Source organism: Balaenoptera physalus (assembly GCF_965194825.1).
Source record: "Balaenoptera physalus genome assembly, chromosome: 10".
Taxonomy (NCBI): domain Eukaryota; kingdom Metazoa; phylum Chordata; class Mammalia; order Artiodactyla; family Balaenopteridae; genus Balaenoptera; species Balaenoptera physalus.
In genome coordinates, this window is record NC_138889.1 from 71,864,716 (window position 1) to 71,885,506 (window position 20,791).

The 20,791-nt window shown below is 33.6% G+C and overlaps 1 protein-coding gene across 2 annotated transcripts in view; it reads right to left on the reverse strand.

The window, feature by feature from the left end:
- The window catches only part of COPB1 (COPI coat complex subunit beta 1), a 36,142-nt gene that overhangs the window by 11,875 nt on the left and 3,476 nt on the right, over positions 1-20,791 (reverse strand). For both annotated transcript variants that reach the window (XM_082475999.1, XM_082476000.1), the window contains exons 3-16: positions 19,798-20,027; positions 19,206-19,375; positions 17,545-17,659; positions 16,246-16,338; positions 14,113-14,250; positions 12,064-12,183; positions 10,533-10,640; positions 10,303-10,449; positions 9,436-9,581; positions 8,140-8,236; positions 6,870-7,030; positions 5,854-5,974; positions 1,838-2,065; positions 1,494-1,673 (exon numbers count right to left, since the gene is read on the reverse strand). In XM_082475999.1, the coding sequence (XP_082332125.1) occupies positions 1,494-1,673; positions 1,838-2,065; positions 5,854-5,974; positions 6,870-7,030; positions 8,140-8,236; positions 9,436-9,581; positions 10,303-10,449; positions 10,533-10,640; positions 12,064-12,183; positions 14,113-14,250; positions 16,246-16,338; positions 17,545-17,659; positions 19,206-19,375; positions 19,798-20,027 (2,054 nt within the window). The remainder of the gene's footprint in view (positions 1-1,493; positions 1,674-1,837; positions 2,066-5,853; positions 5,975-6,869; positions 7,031-8,139; positions 8,237-9,435; positions 9,582-10,302; positions 10,450-10,532; positions 10,641-12,063; positions 12,184-14,112; positions 14,251-16,245; positions 16,339-17,544; positions 17,660-19,205; positions 19,376-19,797; positions 20,028-20,791) is intronic.

The following is a 20,791-nucleotide window of genomic DNA, read 5'->3' on the forward strand; positions in this document are numbered from 1 at the left end:
AAAAATATGCAAAGGACTTGAATAGACATTTCTCCAAAGAAGATATATAAATGACCAATAAGCACACAAAAAGATGCCCAACATCACTAATCATTAGGGAAATGCAAATCAAAACCACTACAAGATATCACTTCACATCCACTAGGATGGTTACTACAAAAGAAATAAAAAGTAAGTGTTGGCAAGGATATGGAGAAATCAGAATTCTTCTGCATTGAAGGTTGGAATGTAAAACAGTACAGCTGCTATGTAAAACAGTATAGTGGTCCTCAAAAAATTAAAGCAGAATCACTATGATCCAGCAATTCCACTTCTGGGTTTAACCCAAAAGAAATGAAAGCAGAACCTCAGAGATATGTGAACATCCACATTCATGGCAGAATTATTCACCACAGCCAAAGGTGGAAGCAACCCAAGTGTCCATCAACAGATGAATGGATAAACAAAACGTGGTGTATATTCACAGTGAAGTACTACTCAGCCTTAAAAGGGAAAGAAATTCTGACACATGCTACAAAATGGATGAACCTTGAAGACATTAGGCGAAGTGAACTAAACCAGTCACAAAAGGATAATACTGTATGATTCCACATAAGGTACCTAGAATAGTCAAATTCATTGGGATAAAAAGTAGAATGTGGTTGCCAAGGGCTGAGGGAAGAGGGGAATGGGGAATTATTGTTTAATGGGTATAGAGTTTCAGCTTTGTAAGATGAAAAAAGTTCAGGGGATATAGGCGGTGGTGATGGTTGCACAATAATGTGAATATACTTAATGCCACTTGAACTGTACACTTAAATATAGTTAAGAGGGTAAATTTGATGTTATGTAAACTTTACCACAATTTAAAAAAATAAATTGGAAAATTTTATAACTGTAATATTGTCAATATCAATTCCCAATTCCAAGGGAGAAAAGTGTTTCAGTAGTTCCTATTCTGCCACTGATCTTATCTTGGGCAACAAAACCAATTTGAGACTGTTACTCATCTAATGGAGGAAGGATTAAACCAGATTTGTAAATTTAATATCTGAGTAGAGAGAGATTAGGACAATTTTCCTAATGAAATCCTATTCGGAACTCAATATATTAAGACTATAAAAGTGTAACTGTCCTGTTTAAAGTAGCAGGGGACAGGAGAAACTTGAGGGCAGGGTGTGGGGGAAGAGGCTAGTGCCCTACCTTTTAAAAGCTTTAGTCAACCACTAAGGATCCCTCAGCGCTATGTTTCAGTTTATGGTAATTTGACACACAACTGGAACAAGTTAAAAATCATCTCTGGGACTTACAGTACCATCATATAGTAAAGTATCAGGTTCCACCGAGTTTCAATTCATGTTTAATGAACCTATCAATCAGAGTAACTTGACAAAAACTGATGCTGTACTAGTTATTCTTCCTTTAAAAAAACAGCAAGACCAACAACTTCCTGATTACTACTTTCTTAAGTAGCCAAGTTAAATAACTCACCAGTATATTTGACATTTTGTTACCTTGTTAAGTTTAGATGCTAGGGGATCTGCTGCCTCTTTCCTCTGTGTGTTACCCATTGCTGCCAGCAAACTCAGCTGAAACTGATCTTCCTTGCAGTTCATTTCATTCTTAGCAGTTAGTTGCATGAAGGAAATGGGGTCATCAGGCTGTACTGTCACATTCCTCTTTTCAGATTCTTTCTGTGTTGAAAATACAATATACCAACTTTCTTTAATATGGAAAAAAAGATAGCTTTTTGTAGGCCTTCAATAGGGACAAGCCCTCACACGTGAGGACTGAAAAATCAACAGCAACAACAATAAAACCAAAAAGCACTGTTATGGCTTTATCATATATACCTTACCTTTTGGGATAATTTCTCTTCTTCAAGTTTAGCAGATAACATGTGAGAAAGGGACTGTCTGCATTCCTTATTGAAAATGTCATTCATTAAAGGTGAACATTCAGATAAGACCTTGAGGCACAGGGAAATTCGATCTACATCATCATCTGTAATTGGCTTCTTAGGAAGAGAGGATTTTCCCAAATGCAGGATAGTGGCCATGAGCAACATTGCCTCAGCAACAAAAGACTAGATAAGGAGAGAAATGGCTTATTTATTGTCAGGCTTCTCCAAATGCAATAATGTCACTTTATTATAACTCAGAATCCAAGAAATAAACCTAATTTTCACTTCACCTGAATAAGATTTCAAATATTTTAAATTTTATCTCCCTGTTTTTTTGCACCTTTTTCCTTCCTTTCTATTCTAACTGCCACCCTCTAAAACCTTCATTAACCCTTAATTGATAGACAGAAGTGGTTTTTAAACTATTTTCTCTTACTCTAACCCCTCACAGGCCAATGCTATCTTTTATCTTTCCAACTACGTAAAGTTAAAAGAATGATACACTTTTCATGGATTGTTAATATTCTGCTATAATTGCTTTCTTACTCTACCTATATAGGTACACTTATTTTTTTGGCTTAACATATGAAAGTAAGAATCTTTACCTCATAAATGCTTTAGCATACATCTCTTAAGAATCAGGACAGTTTCCTTTATAATCACAATATCATCTCACTTAAGAAATGTAACAGTTCCAAAATATATCTACTACACTCCAAATTGAACTAAATCTTCCTATTTGTCACACAAAAAAATTTTTTCTTAATCCAGGATCAGTTTCATGCATTTTATTTGACTATTATTCTCCTTAGCCCCTTTTAACCTAGACCAGTCCCCTGGTTTTCTGTGTTGTTTTCCATCACAATGATTTCTTTTAAAGAGCCCAGGCTAGCTGTTCTACAGAATGTTCTCCACTTTTAGTTAGAGTACAAGATGGGTGATGTTTTGCATACCTTATTGTATTGCACTAGGAGGCACATAATGTCAGGTTGTCCTGTTACTGGTGATGCTAAGCGTGATTACCTACTATCTTAATCTTTATTGGGCACCAATCATTTCACTCCACATGCAAATACCTTCAATGATTTCCTACAGCCTTCATGTTGAAGTCCATATCACTCAGCCTGCTATTCAAGGTCTTCCACCAGTGAATTCGACTTAACTTTTTTAGTCTCATGTAGCATTATCCTGACACATGCTTTATGTCTTTGTCAAAATGTCTTTGGCTAAGTATTGATCAGCATACATACGTGAAAAAACTACCAGAAGCCTGGGAAAGAACCTCAGAAGAGTAAGTGTGATAATCCTTTGAGCCTAGATATTGTCTCCAGAAGGAGGGGAAAGAGGAGGGGGACAGAAAAAAGTAGCTAAAGAAATAACGGCCAAAAAATTCCCGAATTTGATGAAAACTACAAAACCACATATCCAAGAAGCTCAATGAACCAAAAGCAAACAAGAAAACCACACCAAAGCATATCCTAATCAAATTACTGAAACTTGAAATTATAGTGATAAGGAGAAAATCCAAAACCAGCCAGAAGAAAACGGGACACATTACACACAGAGGCACAGGAGCTACATCTTGATAGTACCGAAAGCCAGAAGACAATGAAGCAACATCTTTACAGTACTAAAAGAAAAAAACTGTCAACCTAGAATGCTATATCTGCAAAGATATCTTTCAATAATGAAGGAGAAGGACTTTTTCAGACAAACAAAAACCAAAAGAATTAACTGCCAACAGACCTGCACTACAAGAAAAGTTAAAGCAATTTCTTTAGGCAAAAGGTATATGATACCAGAGAGAAAGTCAGATCTACATGAAAAAATGAAGAGTGTTGGAAAAGGCATAAATGAAGGAGAGCCAGTATGGTGATAAACAACCAAACTTCCTTCTGCCTTGTACCAAAGGTCACAAACTTGCTGAACCAGGTATGTTACCAGAAACCCGGTTCTCTAAAGCAGGTATCAGCAAATGGTCTCCCAACTTGCAGAACTGAGACATTAAAATGCTGGAGATTTTTAAAAAGCATAATTTAAAGAACAGACAAGACCTGAATAAATAAATAATGGCCCACAGAGAGTTACAAAGTAAATTACTGCCCATAAATAAAATTAGTCAATAAAAAAGAGATAATATACCTTGTAATTTACCTGACCCTCTAAATCTCATTTATGGATTTATAAGAAATCTATATGATGGAAATTTTTTAAAAAATCCTTTGAAAGTCCCTAATCTAAAAATAAAATGTCTAATTATATGGAGGTTTGAGTAAATGAAAGAATCTAATGGACTATTATGCAGCTATTAAATATTATTATGATTAGGAAGGGTTTAGAATAACATGGGAAAATGTTATAAAGTTAAGTGAAGTGGCAGTATTGTAAAACACAAAATGATCACTACTAGGGGAAAATGTGATCATTATTAAAAACCATAATAAACTCTTTCTGAGGAAGGAAAGATTTTTGTTACTATATCTGGTAATGTAATTCCATCTTTTGATGTTTCTATCTATCTCCACCACAATATTAACAAGATTTGTACTTCAGTGCTTTAACCATGAGTGACTTTTTTTCTCATTGGTTTTTATTACATCACTCCTTATTTTAGCAATGTGAAAAAAGATAAGAACAAAAATAAAATAAAAACGTTCACAATTTTACCACAGAGATTTTTTTTTTTTTAAATGAAAGCAAAGTAAAGATTTTTTTCAGGCAAATGTAAGCTGAGAGAATTCATCAGCAGCAGACCTGCATTATAAAAATAATCAAGTTCTTTAGGCAGAAAGAAAATATCAGATAGAAATCTGCATTTATACAAAGTTATGAAAAGCACCATAAGTGGTAAATATGTGGGCAAATAAACTTTTTTCTCATTAAAAAAAATACTTGGAAGAAAATGGACTATTTATAATGGATGAATGGATATACAGAAACAGCAGATTATACAGCCTTAAAAAGGAAAGAAATTCTGACAATGCTTCCATAAAAATGAACCTTGAAGACATGCTAAATGAAATAAGCCTGTCACAGAAGGACAAATATTGTATGATTCCATTTATATTAGGTATGTAGAATAGGCAAATTTATAGAGGGAGAAAAGTAGAATGGTGGTTGCCAGGGGCTAGGGGAGGGAGTATGGGGAATTACTGTTTGCTGGGTAGTTTCAGTTTGGGATGATGAAAAAGTTCTGGAGAGGGATAGTGATAATGGCTGCACAACAATTTGAATGTACTTAATGACACTGAACTGTACATTTAAAAATAGTTAAACTGGTAAATTTTATGTTATGTACATTTTATCATGAAGAAAAATATGAAAAAACAAAACCAAAAACCCACCCAGGAAGGTACGTGAACTTTGTCCTGTTCCCAACTCTCAACTTCTTACAACTTGCTAAGTTATGTCCACCCCCTTCCTTACCTGAGTCTGGACACTAGATAAATAAGAAATGGTGCATATATACTAAAAAGATAACTGACTATTTAAAGCAAAAATAATAACAATATCCATCATAGGGTGGATAACATGACATGTAGAAATAAAATATAGGATAATAACACAAAGGATGGTAGTAGGGGTTGGGTGGAATGAAAGTACATTATTGTAAATTAGTATACAGTCAGAATGGTCAGACGCTACGACGAAGGTATGAACTGTAGAAATGGGAATACATTTAAGAGGCACTTCTAGGATAAAACAGACAGTAACTGACAGGATAAAGATGCTAGAGGGAGAGACATTTCCTTCACTGGGCCCTGACTAATCCCAGCAAGCAGAAATAACCTCATAAACCCTTGTATCACTTCCACTGGACTATCACACGCTACTGTTATTACATTACTTTGTCAATTTTACAATCATTAGGTTATATATATGTTATGCTATATCACTTTGTCCATTTCCCCAACTAGAGCATAAACTCTCAAGATTCATTTGTTGGGTAAATGTAGGATAAATGAACTTACATTTTGCTTTTTCTTCTCTTGAACCAAAGCTACATAGCGCAAGGCAACCTTGGTCAGAGTTGTGGCAAGCGAGGCAGCCACAAAGAAATCTCCATCCAGAAGGAATCCTCGCAGGGGAGGTCTGCAAAGCAATCAGGAAAAGTGAAAGCCACCAACTTCTCAGCCGCAGGCAGCTTGTGTGTAAACGACTCAAGGAAGCCTACTGAATGCTCTCAGTGCCACCCTTCAGTGATACGGATCTCAATTATGGTTCCCTCTTTAGCTCTCAGAATAAAAAAGGAAAAAGAAAAAAACACATGGCTTTAACACTTATCTTCAAATGATAAAAAAGCTAAATGAATAGGGAAAGAGAAAATGGTTAAAGGTGCATATACTGAAACCAATGAGCTACATTCAAACCCCAGCTTATCTATTATTTATTGTGTCCCTCTGAGTAAGTTGCAAACTTCTCTAAGCCTCAAATTCCTCTTTAAAATGTGGTTAATCAAAAAAAAAAAAAAAAAGTGGTTAATCAACAGGATACTGTCAAAGACTATATGAGACAAACTATTTAGCCCAATGCCTAGTACATAGTAACCATTAAAATTTTAGGCAAATTTTCATCAACTTCACTATAAAATTGAGAACAAAATAAGGAGGAAAACATCAAAATTTTATTCCATCAATTAGAAGTGGAAAATCTTCGAAATGTGTTTTCCAAAGGCAACAAAACTCAGATATCATCAGTTACCTTCACTTAGCATTTTCTACATAAGTAAAATAATTTTAGTTTAAACAGAACACAGTTATTTCAATGAGAACAGTTATAAGGAGCAGAGGATTAAAACTATTAACACAATTTCTGGGAGAAAGAACTTAAAACATCGTTCTCCTTTCAAGTGTCTTATATGGCAAAAATTTCCATTCGGGTCAAAAGAGTAAACTATCAATAATAAGAAAAAGAAATCCTTTGAGTGTTTTAGACACAGGAGTAATCATAGAGGTGTAGCTGGCAGGGCACAGGTGCCGCAAATTACCTTTCTTCCTCTTTCTTTGTGGGTCTGGAACTGCTAAGGGCACTCTGTGTTGCATAGGTGCCCATTTCAGTTACCAACTTCTGAACTGGCCCCACAGTTATTTCTTCTTCAGGTTTTAATTCACCAGCTTCTTTTTTAATTTCTGACTCTACAATTGGGATCTAAAAATCAATTGGAAACATCAATTTAGCAATAATATCAGTAGCAAGCAAAACATATTTAAATATTCAATCATTTCTATAGTTCTCTACAGAACTATTCCCACAATGGGATTTTTGGAACTTGGGACTCTGCTTTCAATTTTCATTCCTTCCCAGGATAATGTAGTGAGAACAGGGGCATTGGAGTTGGATGCCACTTTCAGTTGTATGGTTCTGGGCAAATTAATTAAACCACTTTGAGCCTCAGTTTCCTAATCTGTTAAATGGAAATCTTAATTCTTTCCACACAAGTTACTTAATAGGAAAATGCTTAGGACACTGACTAAGACAAAGGAGATACTCACTAAGCCTTATTTTTCTTCTCCATCCCTTCCCTTGAAATACTAACCAAAACCAGCACCCATCCTTCCATAAAATGAAATAAATCTAACTTATTTGTACATAATAACTTCATCAACTTCCTCTTTTAAACTAAATGGATACTATGTATTTATTTCTCAACACCACTCTATCATCTAACTTAACAGCTCTAAGAGTCTTCAATCATTATCTACCGACTCCTTTATTATATAGATGAAAAACCTGATATCCAGTCAGGTTAAGGAACTTATATCCAAAGTCCCAGAGCTAATTACTGGCAGAAGAAAGACTGGAATCCAGGCTCCTAACAAGCACTGTTCTTTCTATTCTACCATATGGTTGTTTGCATGAGGAAATACTGCCAGTTTTAGTACATAAATACATATTCTAAAGTCAGCCCTGTTCTTATAATATATGCATTCTTTTTTCATAACACAGAGGATTAAGCAGAGTTTTGCAAGTCTTTTTCTTTTTTTAAAACACAGAACTTTTTGTTCAAATAAAATCTTACCCAGAAGGGTAAATAATACAGACAAAAGAACAGGTGTTATGGCTCAATGCAGGGGAGGGCAACTCTCCTAATTTCCCATTGCCCAAAGGCTTAATTATCTGTGTAATTAAAATTTTTTCAGTGTTCTTTAGCCCAAGCACTACTAAATAAAAACACAAAAGCAAATCACCACATAAAAGTCAGTTTACTAAAGTAAAAATCACCATATAAAGTAGCATTTACTAAAAGTAAAACATACCTCCCCAAGGGACCTGCGGACCTCAGTCATCACACTCTGAATGTCTTCCTTGGTACTACAGTATTCTCCCAGGATCCATAATGCTCCTCGGTAAATCCTATAGCAAGAATACAAGTTCTGAAACACTGATTCTGCCAACAAATCTTGAAGCAGTGATCTTTCTCTGTGAATTTAAGCTTAAGCAAGAAAACAATATTCTGCAGTTGTGAGGGACTATGGATGAAATATTAAGGAAGAATATAACAAAGACACTAAGTTTCTTTGATTCTCTCTTGAAATCAAAAGGATTAAAAGGAAAGTAAGTGTCTTATCCATCATTTTTAGGAACATTCTACAACTGGTAAACCCAGTAGTAAAAATAAAATACCAAAATGTTTCCCAGAAAGGTGTTATCTCCCATTTAGCACCAAATCTAAAGTAAATTTGATTTTATAACTTACCACTACAAAAAATGTATTATTTTAATATAAAAAGTAATTCACTGAAGAGGCAGGATGCTGAAAAGAACAATGAAAAAGGAAGGAATGCAGAGGATCACAACAAAAAGACCAAAAACATAAAGAAAGCAACAATTTTCTAATTAAAAAATGTTAAACTGAATAAAGTCTTCAGTCATCTTTTCCCTAAGATTTTCATTAAATTTATTCAAAAAAATTCTAGAAACTGAAGCTCTAAGAGATTATGGCTGCCAAAAGCTAAACTTTGATATGTTTTTTTTTTCCAGAAAGGAAGCAAATCCTTCTCACTTCCATAAATATCAATACATTTTCATATCATAAAACCAATTTTGTAGTCTCTTCTTTTCTATACAGGCAGATATAATGCAAGTCTACTACAGTCTATCAGATGATTTACATGAAGCAAAACTTGGATGCAACGTCCTTTCTCATTAGCAAAGGCTATCTGAAAGGAAACAACTCAGATTTAGGTTGTATTTTCAATCCTTCACTTCAGTAAATGCTAAAGGGGGGATATAAATAATAATGGTATCCCCAAAATGATACCTTTTAAAAATACGTTCCTTAGTCACTTTAGGATTTACAATGTTTTAGAGGAAGTGAGAATAGAGAAATCTACCTAAATCACATGTACCAAAAATTTTATTTTGCCCATAGATTATGGGTTAACTAAGGGTGAGAGTAGGGGTGACATGTTTCTGACATTTATTTTGTCTTATTTTGTCTTGACTGTGTTGAGACACCTCTCCTCCCCTATACTGTCTATCAACTGACCCTTAAAAATAGAAATTGGTAAAATGCTTATTTGACTTTACATTTAAACAGATTTTAAACCTACTTGACAGATTTGATAGCATGAAAGACTTCAAGCATCTTCTCAACAATAAGCATTCTCAGGTTATCAAAGCGCTGAATGGCTTCACGAACAAACTCCAAGACATCAGCAGCTGCTGCTTCATTACTGTCACTGAGAAATTCCATTAACTAAAAGAAAAAAATGGATAACGATTACATATTTCAGAAAGAAAATTATCTAAGGTTTAATAAGTAAATTAAACAAGTTTACAAAGAATATAAATAATACTTTTCAAATACACAACAAAATGTAAGTTGAGAGACAAGCACCATTATGTAAACAAAGTCATGATGGCTTTTCAGTTTATTACAAAACACATGATAAAACAGAAGCTGGAAATCCACAATTCAAAATAAATTAACTGGACACATCTAAGTTGTAACTAAAAGTAAAATCATTTTCGAGAAAATTCAGAGCTCAAAGTCAAAATTTCAAATTACAATAACATACCTCATTTATCTGACAATGACAGAAAACAAAATATTCTGGTTATGTTAATTTTTCCTCTAATTAAATCCTTCAACTTTAAGAGGTAAAATCCCACTGAATGATCTATACACACAGAATAATTTTACTTTAGGGAACTGTAACAAACATTAAATGCAATAATATGTGGAAGTATTTTTGTCACTATTTTTTTGTTTGTTTATTTTTTTGGTGAAGATGTAAGAGAAAGAAGTCAGAGTCCTTATCCTTTTGAGCTTAATAGTAAACATAAAGATCCCTTCTGACCATGAGATTATTGATTACAGACAGTTGAGATTTCCAGAGCTTAACTGTTAAATAACTAGAATTTCTTAATTTTTATTTTTAGAGAATTTCAAAATTAAGATCATTGGAATTACATACCACAGGAATAACATTTGCAGCCATATCTGGAAATCGGACGGAACAGGAATGCAATGTTCGCACAAGGAGTTGTCTGTATTTGTCAGTATCTTCATGCTCTGACACATTATTTGTTTTAATCACTTCCTTCTTAAGGACAATAACCAGCTATAGAACAAAGTAAAAATAAGTGAGAATGACATCATGTTTGGCTTGACGGCTTACAAAGTGCTGTCAAAGTTTTGTTTTACCTCTTCGACATTCCTAGAGGAGACAAGATCCAGTGCTAACTGCAGAGTTTTCTTGCGTACTTCTAAGTCTGGTGTGCTCAGTACTCTTAGGATGTCCATAACCAGATCCTAAAAAAGAACAAAAAAATCCAGAATTAACACCAGTATTTCTAGTCACAAGAAGAAAATCCTAACTGTAGAATAGAGGATTCTGTCCCTCATGACCTTAATTCTTTGATCTATAACAAAATCATTACTGGTGGAAAAACCAGATAATTTGAGTCGCCTGATATAAGGCAATATGAAGTATATAATATCACATATGATGCATTCACACTGAAAATGTTTACTCGTGACTCTATCAAGCTTTAGCTCAAACTTACAGTTTATAGGAAATACAAAAGTCAGAGGAACAAGCTAAATGACACAAAGAAAGTAACCAGACACATCCAGAAGGAGACCAGACATTTGGTCTGGTCTCTTGAACAAGTCAGTGTCATGAAAAAACGATACTGCTCAAATTAAGAGACTTAAGGAACCATACATCACAACCACATACATCACAACCAGATGTGATGTTTGGTCATGAACTGGAAAAACCAAACTAAAGGGCATTTTAGGGACATCTGGGAAAACTGGATAATATTAAGAAATTATTAGCAATTTTGTTAAGTGTGATAATGTTATTTTGGCTCTGCAGGAAACTGTAATATTTTAAAGAAGCATAATTAAAAATCTATAGCAAGTAAGTATTTTTAAATATAGCAAAACAAAATATGTTACTTCTTGAAAACTTCCTATTTTTAAAAATTTCTCTGATAAAAATGTTCTATAAATTTTAAGAATGAACTGTATAACCTTCACTTACATCTGCCAGTTGTTAATATCTTGTTACATTTGCTTTGTCATACTCTCTCTACTCCTAAATGTTTTAGTGTATACTCAAGAATAAGAAAAATTTCTTATATAAACACCGTAAAATTCTTAAATTCAGAGAACTTAACATTGATAACAATACTATTAACTAATAGAGTCTATATTCACATTTCTCCAACTGTCCCAATAATGTCCTTTATAGCAAATTTGTTGTTGTTATTCTGATCAGCATTGTTATTCAGGATCAGCATTGAATTTAGCTCTATTTGTACCATGGGGCTTTATTTTTATAACAATCATTCTCACAGATTAAATAGGTATGCTGATAATTTTCTAGAATTTAATCATCTTTTATTCTCAGTTGGTATAATTATTTTCCAAGAAATGTAAATTATATTAAAATTAAAACAAATATATCTCTACTGCTAAGAACACCAAGTGCAGTACAAATAGAAAAGACAAAAGGTAACATATTAATTCATGTTAGAAATGTTTTTTTATAACAAAGACAATACCCCAAAAGGCTATGGTGCTTCAAGAGTTTCACCTTAGTTGACCAAAATTTAAACTGCCCAATCTCCAAGCATTTAAGTTAACCAAGACAGTAAGTCTTAGGAATTATCTCAATTTGAAAAAAGATTTTATTGAGGATTTCTCTCTTTTACAAAATACTTACCTGTAGTACTCGTTCATGAGCAGGATGTTCTTTCAATTCTATCAATCGATCCAGAACTATGAGCTTTACATTGTTGTCACTCTCCTTAATAATTAAATCAATGTAACACTGAGCAGCAGCCTATATGAAAAAAGAAATATATTTTAAGAACACATTCACCTACCTTAAACACAGAATCTGAAAATAAGAAACAAATAAAGCCTCCAAGAAACCAAACTACATTTACCACTCCTGCACTAAAAGTTTATGCATTTTTCCCAGAGGAATGTGTCCATCTATTTCCCAAGTTCTAACAAATTTCACTATTTTTTCAAGGTTACAAAAAATCAGAAGCATCACAAATTGAAAGGATGAAAAGGGGCTATTACAGGCAGAAACACTTGTTAACGGGCAAAAATTAAGGGCTGAACCTAAGGAACAAGGCAGAAAAAAGCTGACAGAGAATCCCAAATAGTTTAGCTATTGATCATCTTTTAGTTTAGGTGCAAACTCTAACACACCTGCATTACAGCACAGAAAAATCAAGAATATAAAGATGGCCCTGAGTCATTAAAAGCAAAGGACAAAGGAGCAAACCTGAAAGAGCTCCCAATGACCAAAGCTGGAACAATTTGATCAACAAAATAAATAATAATATTGGATTATAATCCTCAGAATAAAATATCCATATTGATATAAAGAAAGAAAGAAGGAAAGGAGAGAGGTGGGGAGGGAAGAAAGGATGAAGGAGAAGGGACAGGTCCTCCTTGTGGAAGAACTCCAAATAATACATGTAGAATAAGGGTAATAGAAAATCACCATTAGAATATCATAGTAGTAACTGCTGTAGAAAAGATTCACTGATAGTTGCTAAAATTAGTTGGTGTTAAGTCTGAAGAGAAATAGGATATTTGTACAGTTTCAAAGTATCTTCTCAAGATATTGATTGATTACAAAAGGAAAAATCATAACTCAACAGTGGAGAAATCTGGCAGACACCACCCTAACCAAATGATCAAGGTTAACATCACCAGTAAGACGATGTATCAGCGTCATATACTCCTAGATATGATACACCGAGAATGGTGCATCACTTCTGTGGTATTTCCGCCCCCCCGCCCAAATGCATAACCTTAATCTGATTAGGAAGAAACACCAGACAAACCAAAATTAAGGGATATTTTACAAACAAACTGACCCAGTACTCTTCAAAAGTGTCAATGTCATGAAAAACAGGGAAGGGCTGAGGAACTGTCACAGACTGGAGGACGCTAACACATGATAACTAGATGTTACTTGGGATCCTAAACTGGATCCTGGGACAGAAAATGATCTTTAGTGGAGAAACTGGTGAAATCTGAATAAAGTCTATAGTTTAGCTAACAATATTGTTCCAATGGTAATTTCTTAGTTTTGACAACTATATAATTGTTATGCAAGACATGAACATTATGGGAAGCTGGGTGAAGGGTAATGGGAACTTTGTCCTAGTTTTGCAACTTTTCTCTAAGTCTAAAATTATTTCAAAATAAAAAGTTAAAAAGAATTTTTTTAAGTATTGGTGGCGAAAGCAGTAAATTCTCCTATTTATACAATCTGGCTTTCTAGAACACTTCATTCTATGAATATAGCAGGGGTTCTTCACATAGTCTTGATAGAGTAAACTAAAAAAGAGAAATATTTCATTGTTGAAAATATTCACTGGAACTCTTTTAGGGTCCATCCTTTAGGATCCAGTATCCATTTTCCTAGATCTAGTTTTTAATGTGATTAAAGTCTGGGGGGAGATTTTAAAATACCAGTATCATTCTCCAGAAACTAGAAATACTGCTATTCTCTCTCTGTCTCTCTTGCTCTCTCTCTATATACATGTGAAAGCAGAAAGAAAGAAAAGAAGGAAGGTCAGACTATGTAAGAAATCAAATAATTTTCTAATATTTGTAGTTATTTCTATGCCATGTAATGCCATGTAACCACACAGTAAACTGCAATGTCACTAAATCATAAGTCATAAGATAGCATATCTATCATCTAATTGGCACCCCCCCCCCCCAAGAAAAAAAGCAGTACCTTGATTGCAGTAGGTGCACTAGAGAGTGTCACTAATGTTCCAGCGGCTTCATATTTTACAGCAGGGCTAGATGACTGTAGTAAGTTATAGATGCAGCGAATGAAACGAGCCCTTTCTGATGGATTAGCATGACAGACCTGGAGAAGAAAACATTTAGGTTTCAACTGACTGCAGGAACACCTGCTTTCAAATAGATTTTTAAAATAGATATCAGCTTACGGGATGCTAGTTTTCTTAATTTGAAAGCTAAGAATAGTCTTATAAGGACACCTGAAGATGTCGGCCAATGTCGGATGAGACGCTGTGACACAACACTGGTAATTTCAGAAAGAAATAGGTTTTACTTCAAATAATTGTTACAGCTACTTAATCCATTTATTCATTCAATAATACTTTATATTTCCACTCTTTCTATAAAGATTTTTAGATGGCTCATAATTAAAGATATGCATACTATACACAAGTGAAATAGAAAGAGAAAATGTAAAGTAACAAAAGAAGGACAACACGTTAACTAACCACACTAATATGGGTACTGTAATAGGTATTAAATTCGGTCCTACATTTTTATTCTGGATGTCATGTCAAAAAGGGAAACATGATGGATTATATAAATCTCAACAGCTGATAAAAGAAAAATACCAATTCTTAAATAAAGCAAGAAAGATAATCTCTTTTTCAAGTACTACTACTTATTATTTGGGGCCATATTCGATGTTGGGAAGACAACTATAATTTTCTATCCCGTTCTAAATGCATCTTAATACCTTTACCTGTGAAGCAAATATTCCTTACTTTTTCTCTTTTGAAGTCAGTATTTATGTTAGATTTTCCTAAAATGTATACAGTCAAATCTCCATTACTCCAACATGACTCAAAACTTCTTCCCTCTTACTATAACCTGGACCCTACCAGACAAAGAAGTCACTGGATAGCAGAGAATCCCTATTTTTGAGACTCTCAGTGGCATCCCTAAACCATACACATGAATTATATTTATATATATTACACATACTATATTTATATATTTATAGTTCTGGTTTCATCTTAAATGCCAGTTCCAAATGACTGGGTACCCTGTGTTGAAAGGGGCCTCTTTCCTGCAGAAGCAAAAAGGCTGTAATGAGTGAGAGTGTCTGCTAGGGGTATTCTGTCCATGCCATCCTATTCAATAAAAGTCATTCCTAACAAATATTTTTGTTGGCCTCCAATGGTATCAATAGCAAAACTGGATGTTATTGCATCTTTTATTTTCTCAGAACGTTAAGATGCAATCAATTCTTTCGAAGGATATATCAAATTAAAATGTTGCCAATAAAGTACTTCATTTTAAAATCCAAATCTCTAATCTAGTTTTAAACTTTCTGTGAGTCAATGGCTTACAATGTCATATTAACGTATCTAAAGTCTTTCTATTCTCTTTTACAAACAGGAACAAAAAAATTCTTAAGACTTTTTTTTGGTTTGTTTTTAGATTTCCAAAGTAGTCTTGTGTGGGGACTGCCCTGGTGGTCCAGTGGGTAAGACTCCATGTTCCCAGTGCAGGGGGCCCGGGTTCGATCCCTGGTCGGGGAACTAGATCCCACGTGCATGCCGCAACTAAGAGTTCACATGCCGCAACTAAGAGTCCACATGCAGCAACTAAGAAGTCCCCATGCCACAACTAAGAGTCCACATGCCGCAACTAAGAGAGTCCACATGTTGCAACTAAGAAGTCCGTGTGCCGCAACTAAGAAGTCCGTGTGCCCCAACTAAAGATCCCACATGCTGCAACTAAGACCTGGTGCAGCCAAAAAAAAAAAGTAGTTTGGTGTGTATTCAAGAAAAGATCTTGACTTTTATTTCAAAGCCTAATTCATAATCTATTCAGTGACTTAGCAGTACACAACAATTTCTTCGCAGCTGTATTGGGTCAAACCATGAGTTTTCACAGAATTCTTTATGGAGGTTTAGAAAGAATGGAAGTATTTGGAAAATATGATAAAACAAAGGGGGTGGGGAAGACTTTACTAGGCCATGATATAAAATATTTCTACTGTTAAAACATATTATCCTAGCAATTAAGCAGCATCCCAGAGACTACTTAACCTTATCTCAAACTCTTAATTTTGCCCATTAAGGATTAGTCTTACCTTATAAATTAGTTCCACAATAACCAACTGAAGAATGTCTCCAAATGTCTGAACTTGATCAATACAAGTACTTAGGTAATCCAAAGCTCGATCCTGAAAAAATAACAATATATTTATCAAACTCAACCTCATTCAATAAAAGGACTTAATGAACTTTAAAAAATATATACAACTAAATCTAAAACAAATGAGGAAATGAGGGCAAAGGAAAATTAATTGAAGGAAAAAAATGAAGGTTAACACATAATGTAAAAGTCAAATATATTTTCTAGAAATGGGCCACAAATCTAGGGTCTGAATTTTCTAGCAGCTAAACCAAGTAGAAAGACATTATGTATTACATGATTCAGGGTATCCACACAATCAAAACAAACCAACTGCTTATGAGCCCAGTTACTCCTATTTCTGAGACCCAAAAGAAAAATCTTATTCTCACACACTGAACACTGTGATATAGAGAACTATGACCTCAACAATAGCTCTACAGTAAAAGTATCAACAAGTTTTATTGAACTATTTCTGATTATGTCCCTTCATGCAGGTAAACAGCATAACAGCAATAACACAGGTCAATAAAACCAACTCTAGAGAACAACAAACACTGTGGCCCAAATAAGCAGCTTTCTTATAATCTCGTTTACAAAGATAAAATGATAGCATCTAGATTTCAGAGGAATGGATAGATTCCATACTTTCCAGTCTTCATGCATATTTTGATAATAAATACTGGATGGTACAAATTCCTAGATTAGATGCCACCAAGGTATGCAGAGTCACTGCTAACCAGCAGAAGAATAAACTTTAATCACCAGCGAAGCTGGATGTACAGCTGACATTTACTTATGAAGTTTGAAAAGCCTAATAAAGACATATCTACACTGAAGTCCACCCTCTTTTGAAGCTATGGCTCACGGACCCTATAAAAAGCTACTATTTTTCTCCGTTAAACAATTTTAGATCTATACTAAAAGAAGGAAAAATAAAGCCCCAAAACAGAGTGCCACAGCACATGGCCATAATAATTTCAGTCTGGAAGAACTGTAAAGTGGTTGCTATTAAATGCTTCTCTGATGTTTACTTTAAAAAAAAAGAGTATATACTTAAGCAATATTCCACAGAAGGAATTTTTTTAAATTCTATTTTTATATAAATTAAGTTAAAAAATCTAAAAAAGTCAAAATATACAAATCACATGTACTATAAACAAAATTATTGACTAAAAACTTGATTAGGCCTCTGAAATATCTTTAATTCTCATTTAAATATAGTCATAAAAGTATTTTTTAAAAAGTACTTCACCTGATCTGCATGAATAAGCATCATAAATGCATTTCTTTTGCAACTTGCATCCTTCTCATTCACCAGAAAATCATGTATCAGTTCAGGAGCATCAGGTATAAGATGTTCAAAATTTCTTGAAATAAAACAGGTAATATCCATATTTAATAAAAATCTACTTTGTTATTTTAGTAACTCTCTGGATACTACCAAAATTAACCTTTATCAAACCTTATAACACTATCAATTTTTTTGCTTTTCAAAACTTTAAATCAAGTAGAAAATTTTGAGTATGAATCAGAAGCTTACATCTTCATCTATTAAGTTATCAAATTATATGTTTTCTAATTCAGTACAGAAAAAGCTGATTTATCCAACATGCTACCTATCAACCGAATAGCTCTAACAATTCTCTTTCATATACTTTAGGGATATAATGTTGATGCTCATAATGACAACCTCAAGGTACTGAAAGATCCTTCATTAAGAATTATTAGAGAAAAAAAGTCCCTTGAATTTTATTAATTATCCACTGTATTTATTTACTTATTTACTTACTCCTTATTTTGAAAATTTAAACTGTTTGCAGTATACAAAACAATGAACACCAGCTTAATAAAAACAGTCACCTAGCTTTAACAATGATTAATCCATAGTCATTTTTGTTTCACCTACATCTCTAATTACTTCCTCTCCTTCCATATTATTCTTAAGCAAATCCCACACCATGTTAACACTTCTTCTGTAAATATATCAGCATGCTTCTCTAAAATTAAGGACTCTTTCTTTTTTAAACTAATATTAATATCATTATCATATCTTAAAAACTGTAACAATTCCTTACTATCATCATATAGAAAGTGTTCAAATTTCCAACTCTCATGTCATGATTTTTGTGTGTATATTGTAGTTTAAATTCTGAAATTTGTGTAGTCTGTATGGTAACTTTCAAAGAACTCTACATTATTAACCAGAATACCACTTTTCCTAACAGACAACAAAATCTAATGTAACAGTAAAAGAACTGTGAAATTACTTAACAATCAACTATTAAAGTACAAAGATATTTATATAAATTACATTCTAATTCTAAATAAATTGACACCAGTGACTGTAAAAACCAAGCATTCCAGCCTCATCTAACTCATTCTTTTAAAGTCCAAACTTTAAAACTGCCTTTTTAGAATGGCTTTTAAAGTCCAAAATCTTCAGCTTTCTAAGGACAGCAATCAGCTGAGAATTGCAACCCTTCCTATTAAAAAAAGTTCCCTCCTTAAGGCTTCTAAGTGTAAAAAGACTCACATTCCACAAAAAGAGAATTCTAAAATAAGGTCAAAATCTCAAAGCTATGGGCTAAGCAAGTTAATAAATTAATTAATTGGGCTGGAGTACTAAAATTGAGAATGACAGGTAGTGTCATAAACTGGAAAGTGCACAACCTGTTTAAAGGGGGCCATATTCACTTTCAGCAGATTGTCATTATGTAGAAACTAGGACCCAGTGTGGCCAGATCTTTCAACTTTTCAACGTTAACAACTTAACGATAATAAAGAAAAAATGTTCAGGCTAATCAAAACATATTTGCAAGCTACATACAATCTGCAAGGAACCACTTTGGAACTTCCAGTCTGAAAGACTGAACAGTCCTCACAGAACTAAGCCAAAGGAAGACCTTTATTTACCTATAGATAGTATAGATGGCCAAAACAGCATTTCTTCTAACATAGCTGTGTCGATGCTCCAAACAAGCACGGATAGCTGGCATTAAAGGTTCCAGCAATTCTGCCTCTTTCAATTTGCAAAGAAAACGAAGAGTAGATCCTCGAATAAATTCATTAGGATGTTGAAGGTCCTGATATAAAATTTTGTATATGAAATGTTGAGTTCCAACATTTTACAAAAAATCCACAATTTTTAAATATAAAATTTTCCAATAAAAAAGTCAGAAAGTAGGTTTGAGGAAAAAGACCTAGATTATTACACAATTTCCATCACATTCCTGTTGATTAAAGCAAGTTTTACTTATCACATCAATGTCTTATATTCTATGTGTCATTGTTTTTTATTAGTAACATATAAAATGCATGGGAAGTGTCTGAAAAAAGTAACAATAGAACTTTTCACAGTAACTTTTTACAACTTCAGTTCCAAATATCTACAACCTACATCTTACCCAAGATTTAATTTTAAAAATTAAAACAAAGCCCATTCCACCAACTTTACAATTATTTAAAAGTCAAAGCAGTATTTGGAAATAATCATGGTTTGGTTTACCTTTCTATATGCATCACATACAAGGATCATTTCGTGTAAAAGTCTCCCATCTGGAGTTGTTTTAGGAACAATTTCCCAAAATACCAGAAGTAATTTTTTGATGGTGTGATCCTGAAGAGGTAGCACAAAGCGAATGATAGTCATCAGAAGTCCAGGAAGCTTTTCACCATTTAGAATCATAATGATTACTTTCTTCAAAGCTTCAGTCTTTGACTTCACATCTCCTTTTTCTGATTCAAAAATTCCAAAAAAAAAAAAAAAAGCACAATTATTTCAAAAGAAAATTTCTCAGATAATTTTAAAAGCAATTAACAAAATAAAACATTTTCTCACATTATCAGTGGCAATGGTAACAATGGTACTAACCCAAGTGACAAGGGTTTTCCACCTGGCTTTGACAAAAACAAGCTGTACGACTTTATACAAGTCATTCATCTCTGAACCTCATGATTCTTTACACATAATATAAAGGCACTGGATTAGATCTTTGGTCCCAAACCAATGGAGTTAATGCAGAAGCCGTGAATATACAGGTGCACTAAATAATGTATATCTCAAACACACATGTAGCTATTTTTCAAAATTTAAACAGATGCTGTTATGTGCTTCTTGAATTCAAAGTAGCTTTTAGTCAGTGTGTATTTTCTAAACCAAAGTTACAACCACTATTACGGGGGTGGGGGTGGGGATCAGTGACATGTTTTCAAAATTAGGAAAAACCTCAAACTCAAAAAGGTTGGGAATTAATAGACTAGATTAATTCCAAAATCCCATCGTATTTCTACAGGCTACAAAACTTTAGAATCTTTCTTAAGAAATTACCTAAAAAATTGGAGGAAAATTAAAATGTACTGGATTAGTAACCATTATTTAAAATAAAGGATGATGCATTTAAGATAAAATGCTAGTTTACTGTTACTTAACCTAAAAATATTTGCTATATGTTATGCAAAACAATCTATAATTTCACATCGTTATTACTGCATACTGAAGA